Below are 17,653 nucleotides of genomic sequence, written 5' to 3' on the forward strand. Positions count from 1 at the left end.
TCCAGATAATACTCCATTTCCAGATAACCTGCATTTCTACTGCGCTCCCAAAGGATTTTTTTTTTTTTCTATTTCCTACAGAACACAAAAAGCATCAGCTTTTCTGGACTCTCAGTAAACTCATCCAGGCTATACAATTAATAAGAAAGAACTGGATAAATCCTGCCTACATCTGCCAGCACCAAGGACGTCCAGGTACTCTGGCATGCGTCTGTGCTATCTGGACTAGGAAATCAGAAAAACCACATGGGAGCACATTTATGAAGTAAAGGACTTGTATGATGAATGTTTCTTACATCACTTACTGCCTTCCCCTTGTGGGACTTTAATTTAGGTATGATATGTTGCGCTGCAATTGCTATTTTATCTTCTGGGAAGAGCTAGTCAGAGACTCCTAAGGCTGCCAAGGAAAGACCGTTTCCAAAGCGCCTGCATGCATCTCAGTGCTAAGAGAAAGGATATCCTTGTGCATCAAATTTGTTAATGTTAATGGGAAAACCACGAAAGATGACACTTTCTGGAAGCCATGTGTTATACCAACATCCATCCTAGTCGTTCAGGGAGACTGTTTCCTTGTGGGGATATTACCGGATAAAGTAGGAGCCTGGAGCCAGTTTGAGACTAGGCCATATTTCAGATGCACTACAAGCCACCGGATCTCTTTGCCTGGATAATTATATCTTGTGAATTATCCATGAGGGAAAATCGTCTCCAAATGTATTCCCAGAGCTGCCTGTCTCCAGTCTCTGCAGCCCAGTATTTGGTAGGTGCTGATGCACAGAGGCTTGCAGGCACGTTAGAGCAGACACCTCTCTCTGAGCAATGACAGGGACCATTCTTGGGGCTGTCATAATCCCAATGCACCAACAGCAAAAAAAAAAAAAAAGGAATAAACTGCCTGCCTTCTCTCCCAATTTTTTATCCTAAAAGGTCACTAGAAAACTAATGTACCTTTGTATATTATAACTCAAGAAATTTCCTCTAATTCTATGCATAATTACATGGAGCTCTGCACTGGCATCCCTCTCATGCAAATATTGCCATGAAATGCATACTTCCACAGCCTCATACGACATAAAAAATAACTGCAGTCATTTATTTCTGGTCTGTATGCGGTTATGCAACATAATGGGAAGAGACAGTATTTTTCATTAGCGTTTTGTTGTGGACACTACCCATTTATCTTTCTCATAATCCTTCCCCTAGTGCATGTTAACAATGTTATTTTAGTAAGTCATTTAATTATTTAATATCATTGTGACGCTACTGTGCCTGCTTGAGAAGAGCTTTTTCAGAGAGTTTTCCAAAGGCATCACCTTTCCATTCATGCTCTAACTCCCAAATCCCGACTTTCACACCCCATGACCTGGACAGCTGTGTCCACGTTATTGGTACCTCTGATGGAGCAAGGAGATAACTGCAATGCATCCTGTGTAACAGCCAGGTCCCCAGGTGTCCCCAAACTCACTGCTGGTTAAAGTCAGCTCAGGAGATGAGCAGGGAGATCCCTGAGCCTGTAGGGTCCACCTGGGCTGATGGGGACAGCAGCCACTCTGACATCACCCTCCAAAAGAGGGGGGACGGGGGCACCACGGCCACCCCATAGCAGGCTGGCACATCTCTCTCACCTCCAGCTTGTTGAAATCAGTCACAGTTTACAATCTGCCTAATGCAGAAATAAGGCTCAATATCCCTTTGTATTTTATCATCCATAGATTTTAAAGACCAAAAAAATTAAAATAAATAAATAAATAAGGGAAAAAGGCAGGATAACAACCTATGACTTTTTGCTGGAAAAACAGCCAAAGAACCTCACATGACGCTTCCATGGCCAACACGTCATTTCTACAGCAGCAGATGAAAGCACCTGGCTCAAAGCTTAACGCTCTCCCCTGGCTCAAAGCCAAAGCAGCCAACAAGAGCGGTACTTGCACCTTGGGGGACCCCGTTCACACCCCCGGCCCTGGCAGCTGCCTTTGGTGACGGCAGCTGCATCTGAGGAGCGCACGGAGGAGGCGAGGGGTGCGCGGGGCGGCCCGGCCCTGCTCCCGGCCTCCTCCGCCACACAGGGCCCCGCGGGCCACCCACACCCGTGCAAAGGGCCCCTCCTCTGCCTGCACGCCCAGGGTGCGTCCGACTCCCCTTGACACCTGCCCCCCATCTCTTCCTTGGGGTTGGGCCCCCAACCTGTCCTGCCTTTGCACTTTGAGCACTCTCTCCTTGCTCCTTTTTGTATCTATTATTACCTGCTTCCCATTGCCTTAACACATCCATCTCTGCAAGCAAATCACAGCTGACTTTTGCCTTTTTCTTTGCCTTAGCCAAGGTCCCAAACTCACCATCCCCTCTCTTAAAGGCTGTCCTTCCATTTCTCCCCACTTTCCACGGCTCTCTCCCTCCCTTCTCCAATGCTCACTCCTTCCACCATTTTGTCGTCCTCTTCTCTTCTGCTCTGCCATTAGGCACCCTCTTTTTCTACACACGAGTCTGCCCTTCCAGATCTGTCTCTGCTCCAGCTTGCTTCTCTTAACTGCTGCGGCTACAAAAGAGGTTTACAAAGAGAAACACAACAGAATGTCAAGACAAGCATCTAAGTGTTATATTTTAGGGGATCCAGTTTCATCAGTGCTTCCTACCTGCCATTTTCAATGTCAGGAAGCTCCTAAAGCCATGTCTCACGGCCTTATGCTCAAAGCCTGCCTGTGTCTCCCAACCATTCAGCTTAGTAAAGGTGTCTTCCTCTCCATGCAATAATTCCCCCAATTACACATCCATGGGCTGAAAAAAGCCCCTCTTTGGGACCATCCACTCTCACGATCCTCCAGAGCCACCAGTCTGTCCGTAGGGAAGTCGCACTGCAGCCCCACTGCTCACATACGACCTGAAAAGGCTTTTCATCTGCTCAGCTTCACCTCTGCACACCCCAGGCATCAATCCATTCCCTTAACAACTCCAGCAGCCTGCATGTGCTTAAAAATGACTGTCTCTCCCTCAAGGGCTTGATGCCTGTCCAGCATAAACCACCCCTTCCTGCTCTAATAGCTCTACAGGACACCTGGAGCAAGGAAGCAAAGCCCAGAGAAATAAAAAAGCTGCTGTATAAATGCAAATAGATCCATCAGCAGCTCCCAGGGATTAAATTGTTGACCAAAGCACAGGTATTTGGATTTAGATCAGGTATACATTTGTATAGCTGCATCTGTTACATGCCTTGGAACAAGTTTTCTCCATATTAATCAAGCTAAGAGTAATATATTCCATTTCTGGGTGGAAAAGTCTTCCTGGCCAGAGCATCGCTTTGATATTAGGGGCTATCAATAGAAAATAATTGGACTTCTCACATGAAGCAACTCCAGTCCTCCGCCTACACTGTGGTATTTCTCCATTTATGTTCTATCAAAACCAGCCCACCCCATGCCTAAAGTCTATGAGGGAACAAAGTTGCACAGTTCACTGACTACATTACCCCCAGCGTTAGAATAAGTTTTTTTTCCTTTTTTTTTTTTTTTTTTTACAGCAAGTCTCCCCTAAAATAAAACACATTTTTATTTGAGAAAACACAGCAGCTTTCCTTTTAAACATACATATTAATTTATTATAAGAGAATCAGTACCTTATTTCTAATGATCTGCAAAAGTTCAGCTCCATAAGCAAAGCAACTTTGCCATACGCAGTTAAACGTAGGGTTGCACAATTCTACATAATTCCCGCTCCTCCCTAATGTTTTCAGCATGGTACCAAATCCACTCGTCATCATAAAACCCAAAGTGCCCCTTCCTGGCTTGCGTAACAACCCAACCAGTCAGTGTCACAACCCAACCTTGTGCCACTGCACCATGGCCAGCAGCTCTGGAGCGGCTCCCTGGCCTCGGCACCGTCAGCAGGCTCGACGCCGTACCTGATGGGCAGCGAGGGGTCGCCGGCGTCCCACCAGTCCTTGGGCGGGCTGATGTACATGCACCACAGCTCCCAGCTGTACCCGTGGGCCGAGTTCTCGTAGCGCTGCACCTCGAAGTTGTCCTGCTTGATGTTGTCTATCGAGGGAAGAATGACCCTGCGGCGGTTTTCCTGAATGCGCGAGAGCACTGGCTCAGCCCTACGGGGCAGAAAGAAGCAGAGGGCAGGAAGGGACTGTTAATTTAAACATACACAGATGCAGCAAGAGGTTTCTGTGCTTCCGCCTCATGGAATTTCCCACCTGGACACATCTTGTGTGGAGCTATCGTGAGTTGTCTGCAGGGACAGGCACGATACTGAGAGCTTAAACAGCCAAAATCCCAAATATCTGGGGAGAGCTTTATGGCTCTCTTGCAATCTGACTCTCCCTATGCAAAATTCAGGGACCAGCTGAGACCATCAGTGCAAGCAGAAAACTATTTTCCACAAACTCAGACCTTAAGCTATGGAAATGAATGAAAACCTCCAAAGCTGTAGCTTATCTTTTCCTGCAGAGTTAGTACTCCCTGTTTTCACTAGTATGCTGGCTTAAAAAGCACCATTAAATATTAATTCTGTATTACTAACTTTTTAATTCAAAATAAATATCCATAGTCTCAAACTGAGTGTTCCTGAAATCTTTATTAAGATAACAAAAAAAAACCACAACAGTACATTAACTAAGAGCTAATTTTGCAGCATGGACTGACTGTAGACAGGCACAGAAAAAGTGCCTGGTGACTCCTCCCATACAAGAGCTTTGGGCCATCAAATAAAAAAGGTAGGCAGAAGGCTCCAGGATATACAAAAAGAGGCCGGCAGTTCAGCTGGGAAGCTCCTCACCGAAGGATGCTGTGAATGTCAAAAGTTTATGCAAGCCAAGGGGAGATAAAAGCTCACAGTGAATACAAGAAGGGTTGTTGAGCACTTAGAAGCCAAGACACTCTCACATCTGCAAATAGCTGGAGGCCGGTAGAGTACTCCACAGAATACCATACGCCCCACTCCTGTTCTTGCATATTTCCTAGGATTTTGGATGTTGCTAGTGATATAACAGCAGGCTACTTAAGCCCTTGGTTTGTCACAGCATGGCTGCTCTTTGGGTACCTCTATTGCATATGGACAGTGATTTTCTGCAAAATGCAGATGTGCATCTATAGGGTAACTGCTTTCACACACAGATAGACCCCCTGCATGAAAATGCAGCCCATATTTTGCTGGAGAACCATAGGAAGCCTGGCTTAAAACCTTCTCTTCTGCAAAGCAGGCCAGTACGTGTTTTTTGGTTGTCTGAACTGTGATTTATCAAGCCTGAGCTTTCCTCAAGTCCAAAAAATAATCCTGGGCAAAACGGGTCAAAGTCTACTACCACTTCTTTCCTGAAAGACTGTTCTAGAATCCACATACAGACTCCATGACCTCCAAATGCAGCTCTAGGCCTCCTCTTCCCCTTCAGTCAAATGTGTTCAGAGCAGACCAGCCATCCCAAGAGCCCAGGGGCCACTGACCAAACAGGGCCCAACCTGCCACCTCAAGGGGCCACTTTGCTCTTGATGCCTCCTGGGAAAGCGAGGCAGAGCGAGTCCAGTCCACGCTGCAGAAAAGCTCAATTTCTATCCCTAGAAAGAGCTGTTGTAACAGTTCAGTAAACTGTAGCTCCTTACGCATATCAATAATATCGGGTTGGAAAACTTAATGACCTGAAAAGAGGAACATTTAGACAGGAATGCAGGTATCAACATAAGAAACAGCCTTCTAAATGTGCCCTTCAGCTGCATCAGTGTTAGGAAGAATCCAGTAACTGCCCAGAGTTCCTCCTTTGCAGGACTCTTTCTTGAGGATGTTTTTCTCTGTTCAAATCACATACAGGAGAGCCTCTTCTACCTCCAGTTTCAGTATTTTCTTTCTGCACCTTTGCACTTACTCTTAGCTGCAGAAGAAACAAATCAGTCTAAAACACAAGTCTTTCCCAGTGGGATCCAGCTGCAGAACAAGGAATCAGGAAAGAGAAAGCTCTTTCAACCCTTTGTCTGATCTTTTCTTACTTTTTTCTTTGTTTTTTTCTATTTTTTTCTTTTTATCTTCCAGAAATTACTTGGGGCTCATGAAGTGGAAAATCAACACAAAAACACAAATGAAGCATGTGTCGGGGGCATGTAAAAAGATGGAGAAGAATGACTACAGAGAAGAAGGGCAAGGACAGAGTTTCCTGGGGTGGTTCCTCGGGTTGAAAAAGACCTTTAGGACCATCAAGTCCAAACACAAACCCCTCACCGCCATGCCTACTAAAGATAGGATGAGTAATGCATTTGATCTGCTGCCAGAGATCTCCTCACACAATTTTGAACTGGAGTGTTTCTCACGCACACTAACACGATGAGGTCCAGCACCTACCAGCCAGCAGTGAACTCCACATGGGCATCAAAGAACCCCGTGATCTGGCCGGTGGCAGCTTTCCAGCCTTCGATACGGGCTCGGATAAGGCCTTCCCTCTTCTGGTTGCGAACCACCTTCACCAGGCCTGGGTACCGCTTGTTGACATATTCTTCCAGGGGCGCCTTCAGCTCATCTAGAAAAGAAGGAGCAGACGACCCGCTGAGGAGCGACATTTTCACCCCAAATCAGCCCGTTTTAATCAATGGATAACAACATAACTTACCAGAACCGCACACCTCTCCGCACCCCGGGGAGGGGTGCAGTCATTTGCAACTCGTTTAGGTGCAATCAACGTTAATTTGCAAACCAGCAGTTTTACAGACCTGACCACAGCCCCTTTAAAAAAAAACCACATCAGACTGTGTACCTGAGCTTCACTACCCTTTTTATTCACCCTGACTACTACAGTCTTAGCATTTGCTGTATGTTTTCCAAGAGTTGTCACCAGAAAAGCTGAAATTCCCCCTGCTTTTATGACAGTAAGAAACAGACTTTGGAGTTATTTAGAAGATCCTCATATGGGATCTCTTCTACTTACTGGGGACTGCAGATTATTTTGTTTTGTTGCCTAAGCCCCTGTGTACGTGCTGCTGCTGACAACAGAGCAGATCCATCAGTCTGCAGCCAGTACTGAACATAGGAGTATTTAGTAGTTCCCTCCCAAACATAAATAATGTGTAGGTTTTTGAACATGGAAGCATGTGAGAGGTTAAAATAGAAAACGTTAGTAGTTTTTTTAAAAATTTAGAAAAAGGCTCCTAAGTTCCTTTTTAAGAACACAGGTCTTAGAACTGCAGAAGCAGAAAGGAAGCCCCATGAGGGGAACCTCTCCTGGGAACCTGCCGAGCTGGACACACAGCAAGGAGCAGCCTCTCCTGCCCCGTCTGAGTAGCTCTGCCTTAAGGTCCAGCTGCAACCCACCTGCATGCAAGAGAAAAAAAAAAAAAAGGAAAAAAAAGAAAAAAAAACCCTTGTGCACATACAGACTGCCCTGAATCTTTTGATATGCCGAGACTACAGCTTGGTCTGAGTTAATAATGCTGAAAGACACACAGAGCAGGGGCAGCAAAACACACTCACCTGTCTGGGTCATTTTAGCGAATTTCTGCTAATCAGCCACAAAGTCTATGCAACCTTGCAGAAAGAGCCATCAGTTTCCCATTAGCAACACGGCATTTTGTGCCTAGCTATTCTCGTGCTTTGCCAGAAATTCTGGTCCTTTTAATTTCTGGCATTTCAGCTAAACACATTCAGTTTTTCTGCTAACACCAGGACGGTCATTTTTGGAGAATGTGTTGCATTCCTGTGACGTTCAAGGGCTTCCTGGAAATGCAAGCAAGGTCAGATGAGCGGCTACCTCCCATCATACATACTCCCGCAAGGAGGTGAAATAAATAAATAAATAAATAAATAAATAAATATAACACACACAAACATATACACACATACACACACACCACACATTCACAGGGTAAAATACTTAAGACTTAGGAGCAACGGAGCCAGTTCCTAGTTGGACAATCCATAGCAATGGAGAACAAAAGAGCAAAACGCAAGTCCCATCTGCTGGGTTTAGCCAGATAAATCATCAAAGGAAACAGGATTATCTACTCCCTCTCCTTCCACGCCTTCTTCCAGACACAGAAAACGTGCTTTCCTCAGACTGCCTTTCTGGGATTGTTCCTCTCACATACCAATTTCCCAAAAGTCTCATCTCTCTTTCATGTTGAAGTGGGAATAAAGAGAATAAAGTAAATGAGCCCCTTCCTCAATTCAGAGCATCTGCATCGCATACATACATAACTCAGCAACTTCCATTTCATGCTGAGCCACTTGCAGGGAAGGAAAAAACAAACAAACAAACAAAAACCAAAAAACAGTGTTTTATGGAGACAACACCTCTCGAGTGCTTTCAAGGAGACAGAGACACAGATTTTTTGACAGATAAAACCCCACAAGGACAGTGTCTGCGCTTCATGTGCTTTGTCAGGAGGCAAGTCGTTAAGGCTGCAGACCATGGAATTACAGCCTAGACCAAACAATTAAAACAACTTTCAAATTGCAGTTTTAAGCTTCGCAGTTGAAAGAAAACAGGGGAATGGGAAAAACAATCAGGGGAATTGCTTGAGTACAGCTCTAGTGAAACAGAAAAGAAGCGTAACTTAATTCCACAAGTTTAGTGAAGGGTAAAGCCCAAGGGAGAAATTCCTATCTGAATCAGACTGTGCAATAGTTAGGCACAAAATCCAAGGGAAATCACAGCGGCATCCTCCTTTTTCAAAAAAAAAAAAAAAAAAAAAAAAAAAAAAAAAAAGGTTGGATACTGGTACATAAAGATCCACTCTGCCAAGAGTGCAAAGCGACCGAGACTACGTCCCTAAGGATCAGGCAGAGGAGAGAACTAGGCTTTGCTTGAGTCCCCCATGCAGTCGAAAGCAGCCACGTTGCAGAGCTCGTGACACGAGTGTCCTTCAGCAGAGCTGGAGCAGGGCTCTGCTCTTAACCCAGGCCATCACCCACGGAGGGCTCTCTTATCCCAGTATCAGCATCAGTTAGCCTGCCTTCCCCTTGCCATGCACAGCAGACGCATCCGCTGCGCAGCCTGCAACGCGCCGAGCGCGCCACGTGCTGCAACGTGCACCGGGAGAAGCCGTCGGAGACGGGAAAGCACTGAATGGACACGGGAGACGTGGTCCCAAGGCCTCTCTCTGCTAACAAGTTGCTGGGTTTGGCTCCCCTTCTGCTCCAGGTCAGGCCAGGCTGCAGGCAGCTCAGTGGGAACTACCTTGTGTTACATCCCTGGGCAGTCCCTAATGGAGGGGATGCTGCATATTCCTCTTTACTGAAAAACTGAGGTTTTCATTTGGTTTGAAACTGGTTTGAAATCCTGGTCCCTGGGAATGCTCTGAAAAATTCCCACATGTAAATCAAGCCTTGGCCGCTTTCTCCTCCCCTTTGCAGCAGTGTGGAAGAGGGGACCGCGGTGAGCAGCCTGGGAGACCTGCAGGGCTCTTCTGCTTCCACGTGAACTCCGGTGCACAGGGAATCAGAACACGCTCTCAAATCTAATCTTAATCCAAGTCATTTGAAGTGATTCCTAATTTTACCCTGTGTTTTCCTTCACTCAGCAGTCACTTGAGTGAGTGCCATTAGCATATCAGGAAAACAACTTGACGCTGCCCTGACGTGGCACTGGCAGAACAGACAGCTACGGGTTGCAGTGCCGAGAGCTGGTGCATTAAGGTCAGTAGCAGGAAAGTTTTCTGCCCATCTCACAAACTTAAGAAAGGTCTGGCCATAATCTTTGCAACATGTCCCAGATCTGTATTGCTTAGGACGGCTGACAGGTCTGAAATTGCACGCCAGGAACTAAGTGACTTCCACAAAGGGACACAAGGGAACACGCTCGCTGAAGGCAGTCGGCTTGCACAAACTGGCAGCCTTGCCTTTGGATCTGCTGTTTTCAGGGCTTTCCACATACTGAAGCAGAGCAGAAAGCATCATGTGATCTGGACAACTTGCTGCCATTCTCCCCACTGCAGCCTTGCACACTGTAATAGCAGTTTTTCCTCTTTAGCTCAGGGCTGAAAATCAGAAGCACGCAGTGAGATCCACCAGGTACCGCAGGCACTGCAGCATACTGTGCCACCAGCACACCCACCTGCCTAGCATGTCTTCCTTCCCTCTCACCTCACTGAGGCACCAAACTGATGAAAAGTAGCTTTTCTGCAACAGTAACCCCCAAGAAATTACTTCAACAGGCAATAAACAAATGATAACATTTTTGCAGAGACACTCAGAGCTAGGTTGGTCTCCAAAAGCCTCTCATGTTTACTTGCAAATATTTAGGAGGAAACTGTGAGAAAGGGAGCTGGTGCATGAATCGCGCATTAATCAACTCTATAATAAGGTTACAGGCAAAGTTGGTCCCATTAGGTGAATTCTGTATCAAGTCTTGGAACTCACCTTGTTCAGCAAAATCCAAAGCAATAGAGAAAAGCAAGCAAGGTTTGCTCTACTCTGCAAGTAGACATGGTCTGAAGAACTCTGACTTGAACATAAGTGCAGTAGCACTAGGTGCCTGCAATTAAGCAGCTCATCTATAGTTTGAGGACCTGGAATAATGAGAACCTCAGGCTGGATGGATGCGTATGAAGAGCAGAGATATGACTCGGCTTCTCGCTAGCCTGTTAAAACCTTGCCCTAGACATGCACACGCGAAAGGGGAGAGTTGGCTCCCAAGAGAGGGCACAAGAACCACTGCTGTTGCTGCTGAAACGAGTTGCAGAAGTGATATATCTAGTCACAGCTAATATGATACACCAAGGTAAGTTACAACCAGTGGCATAGATCACTGGATGTAGCCAGCTAATTTAAGTAGTCTTTTATCAGGAGGCTTTCTTTAATACTAAGGTTTTCTCTTCAAAGAGATATTATCCCAGATTAAAAACATTAAAAAACAGACGGCAAAAAAAGACGGTGATGATTAAGCAACAGACTCAAAGCATGCGACTGCAAGATAACACAGCGTCTCAGGGGCATTGTGCTGTATTCCTCCAACCACCGAGGCAACACGTTATCACTCAGAAACACAACCTGCGCACCGGCTTTGTAATTAGACTCTTGCAACGGCAAACACAAACAAAAGCAGACAACAAAAAAAGAGGCTTTACAACGTACAATGCACAGCTCAAGGGAGGAGAGGGGTTCAGACTACAACTCCCCAAGCTTTCCCCTTCAAGGAGGGATTTTCATTACAATATATTCACACCTATATATAATTACAACTCAGCCATGAAGAAGCAGAAGAGGCTGGTGCAGAGAAAAGTCTACGGAGGTTTTGGAAGCCATTTGTGCTACTCTACAAGCACAAGGCACCAAAGGTTTTGCTCTTGCTGTGTGACTCGTTGGTGGGGTACCTAAGGGCAAACTGAGGCTTTGGAGACCTGGGCGACAGCTACAAGCCACACACCAAACAAACAGTCTCATGGATAGACACAGCCCTCGCCAGCAGACTCTGCCAGCTCTCATCTTGCTCAGGCACGGCCACCGCCAGCACAACACCCACGCAGCCCCGTGCGCACCGCGAGGATTCATCCCTGAATCTCAGAGCTCAGGAGAACCTAATTCTCTGTAATTATTTTCTGTAGCAATCAAACCCATTTATTACAACTACTTTGTTTGTAATATCCCAAGCATCAACTGTAAGATGTTGCTATTGCTGCTCACAATTACTTCCTGCCATTAATGTGAACTACGACACAACATTATTGCCATTAATAATTCTTTCATGTCATTGAGACTCCTCGACTCTGCAGTGAGTGAACACACACACATCCTAGGGGCGCGTGTTGGTTTGCAGCATTTTTTATAGGAGGAAACCAGATTGTTGCATGCTTGGGAGGAGCTCTCCATAACATCTGCCAAGTTCCCTCATTATTTTCCTCTAAATCCCTCCTTAGAAGTCTCATTTGTCAGGCTGCCTATAAAGGCCCAAAAGCAGCAGCGCTCACATTATTAACTAACCCTCCCAGCTAATATCATCTCCTTGGTCTCTTGCCATGCTGCCTCCACTAGCTCTACTTTTACTCCTGCATCACGTTGCTGAGGACAGACCCACCTGGGTGTTTAGCCTTCTCTTGCCCCTTAGCACAGCTCTGAACAGGGTTTGTAGATGGGTACAACAAGGCACTTGGGCATGAACCAGACCCCTTGGCCAGCCCAGGCCAAACAGGCACATAAAACCGCCACCCGCAGCTGGAAATACCTGAGCATGCTGCAAGCTTTGGAAACCTCCTCCCACTGCTCCTGCTGCCATCCAACCCGCAGCCTCTCCACCAAAGCCCCCGAGCACTGTCCTCCTCACAGCCAGCCCACGGAGGGTGATGCCTTACCTTTGGGCAGCACATAAAGAGGTTCCGTTTTGCATTCTCAGTGCCAGCTGCAGTCCCAGCTTATTTGAGAAGAGGGATGCTTTTTGAAAGGATTTCTTCCATAGTCCTATGCCTTTCATAAGCATCTCCAGAGTACTTGGTACAGCATCAGCCTCAGTGCTGCATCCTGAATGGCTGGTGGAGACTGTTTAGAAACCTGTTTCTTTGTAGACAGCTTGTAGACATCTCAGTAATCACCACCAGTGGCTTTTGTCTAAAGGCGTGTTCTCTTCATTCCACTGATACTGAACTTGGAGGTGCAGTACTTCATGCTGTTATTTCTAACCATCTAAGCAAGGGGAAACATCAACAACTGCAAACACAGATCATCCACACTTGTCCTTAGCTGGCCAAAGGGTTCTGGCTCTGAAATCCCAGGGCTTCATTAGCACATGTCATCCCAGCATTCGTTAGCTTCACTAAAGCTTCACTGACTTCCATCAGCTGAGGAACTGGCCTCCTCTTCCTTTTATGGGTAATTATAATTCATCAGCTTTCTATAGTGCTCATTAGTGTGGTACTCCAGTGCCTATCTTTACAGGCTTGAGCTTCTTATTTTTTTTCCATCTCATCACCACGAAAAGAGCAACCTCGCAGACTTGCTCTTGGAAAAAGACAAACTCTCCTCTTACTGCACCCTCCTCTTCTCGCTTCTGATCACAAGATACACAGCCCACGTCTATTACTCTTTTTAATAACATTACAGTACACAAAAGGAAAGAAGGCGACACTAATCAAAGTAATTTAACCTTTTCCTAGTCTTCATGAAGATTTTACCTACTCCATCCCCATATATTATGTGGCATGACCAAATAAATATTGGAAAAAAATAAATCTGGGAAGAACCGAGCCTGAAAACACTTCTGCATGTGACTTAAGCCCCCCACAGATGTGTATTACCAAAAGCTGGAAAGGAAGGTGTTTTAAGAGAAAAAAAAGAAAAAAGAAAAAAGCTGAATTAGAAGACATGAGTGTGCCTCCTCCTCCTCTTTGCTTTTCTTTCTTGCATCAGAAATACTCTTGTATGCCAGTAGGATCAGTTCTTTATTACTACAGAGTCCCAGCCATTTACAGAGCTTGGGACTTGACTTTATACAGGAAAAGCAAGACATGCCCAGGGAAAATATCTTGCCAAAGCCACCGTAAGGAGTCAGGACAGGAACAGATCACTAGACTTCAGGGTCTTGCTCATCCCAACTCTACAGACACCAAAGATGCTATTAAAACCAAGGCTACAGGTGAAGCCAGGATTCTAGATGCTACAGAAAATAGAAATAAAAGAATCTGCTCTGGTATCTTCCTCTAGTCCTCTAGTTCCTAACTAAACTTTCAAACAACAGTAATTTCAGATTTTAACTTTAGTACGATCCTGTTGCTTTTGTGCTATACAAGCTGAAGAAACAGGCCAGGGTGACCCGGACTGCCTGGAGCAGCCAGCACATCCTCCCTGTCCAAGCGGCCCACCGCGCTGCCTACCTTCATCGCTGTTGTCGTCCACAAGGATGATCTCCTTCAGGAGGTGAGCGGGCGTGTGATTCACCGCACTGTGCACCGACCGCAGGATGACCGACAGCGCCTCGTTCACGAAGATGAAGATGATGGAGATCTGGGGGAGGTCCTTGGCATACTTCAGCTCTTTGCACCTGGAGCCCAACAGGCAGAGAGAGACATGGGGTGAGCAGTGCATGCACAGGACCACGGCTGTATTCAGGGGCATTTGTGTTGGACGCACCACTCAGGACCACGGCTGGCACCCCTAGCTTTGTGCAAACACCCATTTCAGGTGCTCTTGCGTGATTTTAGTGCTATAGCGCAGAAAAGCTCGAGCTACTTTAGCTCCTATGCTAAAGGACCATGTGCAGGACCTTTATGCACCCTGTGTGCACCTGCATGCACACAAGGCAAAGCAGGCACCAGAGCAGCACCGACCGCCTCCTAGTTTGCCACTGCAGGCTGAACTCCATATTGCCTGTGCCTTTTTAAGATGAATACGTGCTCAGAAATGAGTTTTTGGTCTTAAGCGGTGCTCACAAATTCTCTTCCCATGTGCTATCGAGTGAAACGAATGCAAAATGACCCTCGGTTAAACAGTTCTAATAAATGTTTTATCTCTCTCTCTCTCTCTCTCTGCAGATTTTTCCAAATCTATTTCCATCTCTGAAACATCCCAGTGGAGTATTGCCATGGTGTCTTTGCACTTCACAGCCAATATAGAGAAGAAAATAATAATAATAATACTCCAGGGTGATCTTCAGAGCAAAACCCTCAAGGAGGCTGGAAGGGACTCAAGGAGGCCGCCCCGGCCTGCTCTGAGCAGCTCCAGCCCCCCATGGCAACAGCTCCCACCTCATGCCACTGGGCCTCGGCAGGGCGCCAGGGTGGCACCGCTGGGGCCAGGCACGAGACAGTGCTGGGGACCAGGCGACAAGGACCAAAGGGATCCAGGGCAGCCCCGGGCTCAGGGATCCGTTAGACCAACATCCAGGAGGAGGTGTTGGCTGCAGAGCAACTACCCAGGCCGGGCCATGATGGTAACCCGTTGCCCCAGGCCCCGCCACCTCGTTGCCTGCATCGCCCTCGCACGGTGGGCCCTGCCTGGCCTCACGCACGTTTGCTCACGCCAGCACCTCTCAGGGCTTCAGGACTCGTTATTCCAGGCAGGCTTCGCCTCTGCGGCTGGGCATTTGCTTACGCACGTTTCTGCCCATCGGAGCTGCACAGAGGAGGAACCAGCTTCATCCTGGCGTGCCAAAGGTTCCCGGAGCATAAACACAGCAGACAGCAGGAGCGAGGACACATATGGAGCAGAATTCAGATGGCCATACCGGAAGAAGCCCCCTTAGGAGACCCCAGCTCTTCAAGGAGCAAATATAACTTCCAGTGAGGCACCGGTGTAGCTTTAATGCAACGTTATCTTAACCAGAAGCCTGACACAGTATATGCAAAGAACAAACAGACGAGCGCATAAGGGCCTACTAAGTTCCATGGTAAAACATACCAGGGTGCCTCTGAGCTCCCTCGAAGGGCTGGTCTTGCACAGGAGCTACTTGCGTTGGATGGCAGCTCAGGGAAATACAGATGGAAATGCAGCATTTGTACACACACTCATACACACACATATCCGTGGGGAGTCTTTAACTACTTTAAACAATTTAATCCAACTCTCTGGCTTTCCGGTGAATAGATGCGCCGAGGGAAGAAGGAGCAAAAGCGAGCAAGCCTTCCCCGCTCGCGACAGATTAGACATGCAACATTAGCAGCGTTCACCGAGTTACAATGAGCCTTTGCCGAGCAAATCCTGCCCCGATAAGCAAAGAAAGCAGGAACGCAAGAAGCGTCTCCAGACATAGCTTCAAGCCCACTGACTAACCAACACTGACTCTATATTTAATTGTAGTAGGTGTTTCTCAGGCAACAGCAAGTACCCTTCAGACTCTGCAATGAGACGGGGGAAGCAACAATATGCACAGAAACACAGCTCTGTACAAATCTCCTTCAGTTAAACAAGTATGCTGGTGGAAGGAAAAAAAAGAAAAAGGGAAAAAAGAATGTATTCTTCAATTTAACTATTGGTCTCCCTGAAGAAATCCAAGCCCTCTCCAAAGGGAACATACTCTCCCGATTGCTGAACAGCATTTCAGAAGATCTCTTTAATACCAAGCAGTAGTGATGGGCTAATAGCAATGGACCGTGAAATCCTGGAAACCTGCTTTCCATGTATGTCAGTATCTGCTAAGCTGAAGAAAAGGTGGCCAAAGGGGAAAATATATATATAATTTTTATATATATATACACACAATTTTAAGCAATGAACCTCTGTTCAGCCTTCCCTCTGGGCACACTTCCAGGGGTATAAAGAGCTCTGTTCCTGATCAAAGTGCTTTGGATAAAAACACAGACCAAGTGCTTTGAGGTTCACCTATCGTTCGCATTCACTCAGCTCCACTCCTACCGTGTTTCTCCTTCACCCAAATATTGCTGAATTAAGACATAGGGGGAAGACAGATAAGTCAGGGGAAAGAGTGGGCATGTCAAAGCCCTGTGTTGTTAACCCATGTGATGCCACTGCTCTCCATGGCTTGGCATACACAGAACACTCTTGAGTGGCTTCTGCAAGTGCCACAGCTGGTTATCATGGTCAAGCGGCCGTATCAATAAATATGTCTTTACCTCAGAAATCACCTTGCATTCCCTTGCAAGGCAAAGAGGGGAAAGAAGGAAAAAAGAAAGAAAAAGAAAATCACAGTGTTTCAGCTAAGACATAACAAGAAGGGCCAGCAAAGGACTTGATAAAAACAGCAGGAATAATGACTGTAGGAGATAGGAAGGGGTTTTCTTTTCATCTGAAAAGTTCAAGCACAAAAGGAACGGATATGGATTTGGTGCTTTACCCTTACAACTCAGGCTGACACACAAAAGCTGGCTGCTTTCTTCCTAATAAAAATATTAGAGGAATTTGAGGTGGCAGTTAAGAAATAGAGGATCTGCCATCTCCTGCCAGATCTGTGTGAGCATCCAAGCTCCCAGCTTCTCCTGGCAGCCAGCAAAAGGGAAACAGAGTCTGTGCAACAACCCGTGCAGGCTTTGTTTTCCAGGAGGGGATCACCATCTGCCTGCACCCTAAAGCACAACAGAAAACCCTCCTCTTTAACTAAGAGAGGCTGCGTTTTCTCCTAGCAGGAAAAATGCAGGGGGGAAACTATCTCCTGCCTTCAGCCTGTTCCAAGCTAATCAAGCCAGCACACCATCCCCAGGACTACACCTTCCTCCTCCATCCACAGTAGTGTCCTTCAGGCAAGTTGAGCAAATTCCAGAGACTACCTTAAAATTTGGATCCCAAATCACTCCAAATTTAGGATTCACATCTAGCTCATTACACAAATGGGACTCAATCCTGAAGGATACACTAAGGTCTGAATCACCATGTGCACAAAAGCCGCCAGAACTTCTGCTTTGACACAGCTGAGCAACTCAGCGTAGACTGTGGGTTTGCCTCTTTGGGGATTAGCAATTAATGAGAGAAATGTGATATTCAAGAACATTCTTGGGGAAAATTGAGTCTAACCACCCAAATGAATACAAGAATCTCCATGAAGAAACCTTTTCTTCCGAGATCTTCGACAAGATTTTTAGAACCTGAAATGTCAGTGTGAGGAGAAAGAAAAAAAAAAAGACCTACTTATGCGAGGCGAGCTAGAAGTCTTCTGCAGCTCATCATGCTTGCTAGTAAGGCAATCTTGGGTTTTATTTCTATTCCTCAGCTCCAGCCATTCGTGGTCTGCCCACAAGCCTCAGTCCAGCAAAGCTGGAGGATTTCCAAGGGAACACTGCATGCTTTTCAAGATCTT

General features: G+C 46.4%; 1 protein-coding gene across 1 annotated transcript in view; it reads right to left on the reverse strand.

Moving 5' to 3' along the window:
• The window catches only part of GALNT17 (polypeptide N-acetylgalactosaminyltransferase 17), a 169,846-nt gene that overhangs the window by 96,844 nt on the left and 55,349 nt on the right, over positions 1-17,653 (reverse strand). Inside the window, exons 3-5 of the mRNA XM_088530133.1 lie at positions 13,782-13,948; positions 6,331-6,505; positions 3,899-4,096 (exon numbers count right to left, since the gene is read on the reverse strand). Coding sequence (XP_088386259.1) covers positions 3,899-4,096; positions 6,331-6,505; positions 13,782-13,948 — 540 coding nt within the window. The remainder of the gene's footprint in view (positions 1-3,898; positions 4,097-6,330; positions 6,506-13,781; positions 13,949-17,653) is intronic.

Source organism: Tinamus guttatus, unplaced genomic scaffold (genome assembly GCF_059628265.1).
Source record: "Tinamus guttatus ecotype Peru unplaced genomic scaffold, ASM5962826v1 Tinamus_guttatus_pri_ptg000356l, whole genome shotgun sequence".
Classification (NCBI taxonomy): Eukaryota; Metazoa; Chordata; class Aves; order Tinamiformes; family Tinamidae; genus Tinamus; species Tinamus guttatus.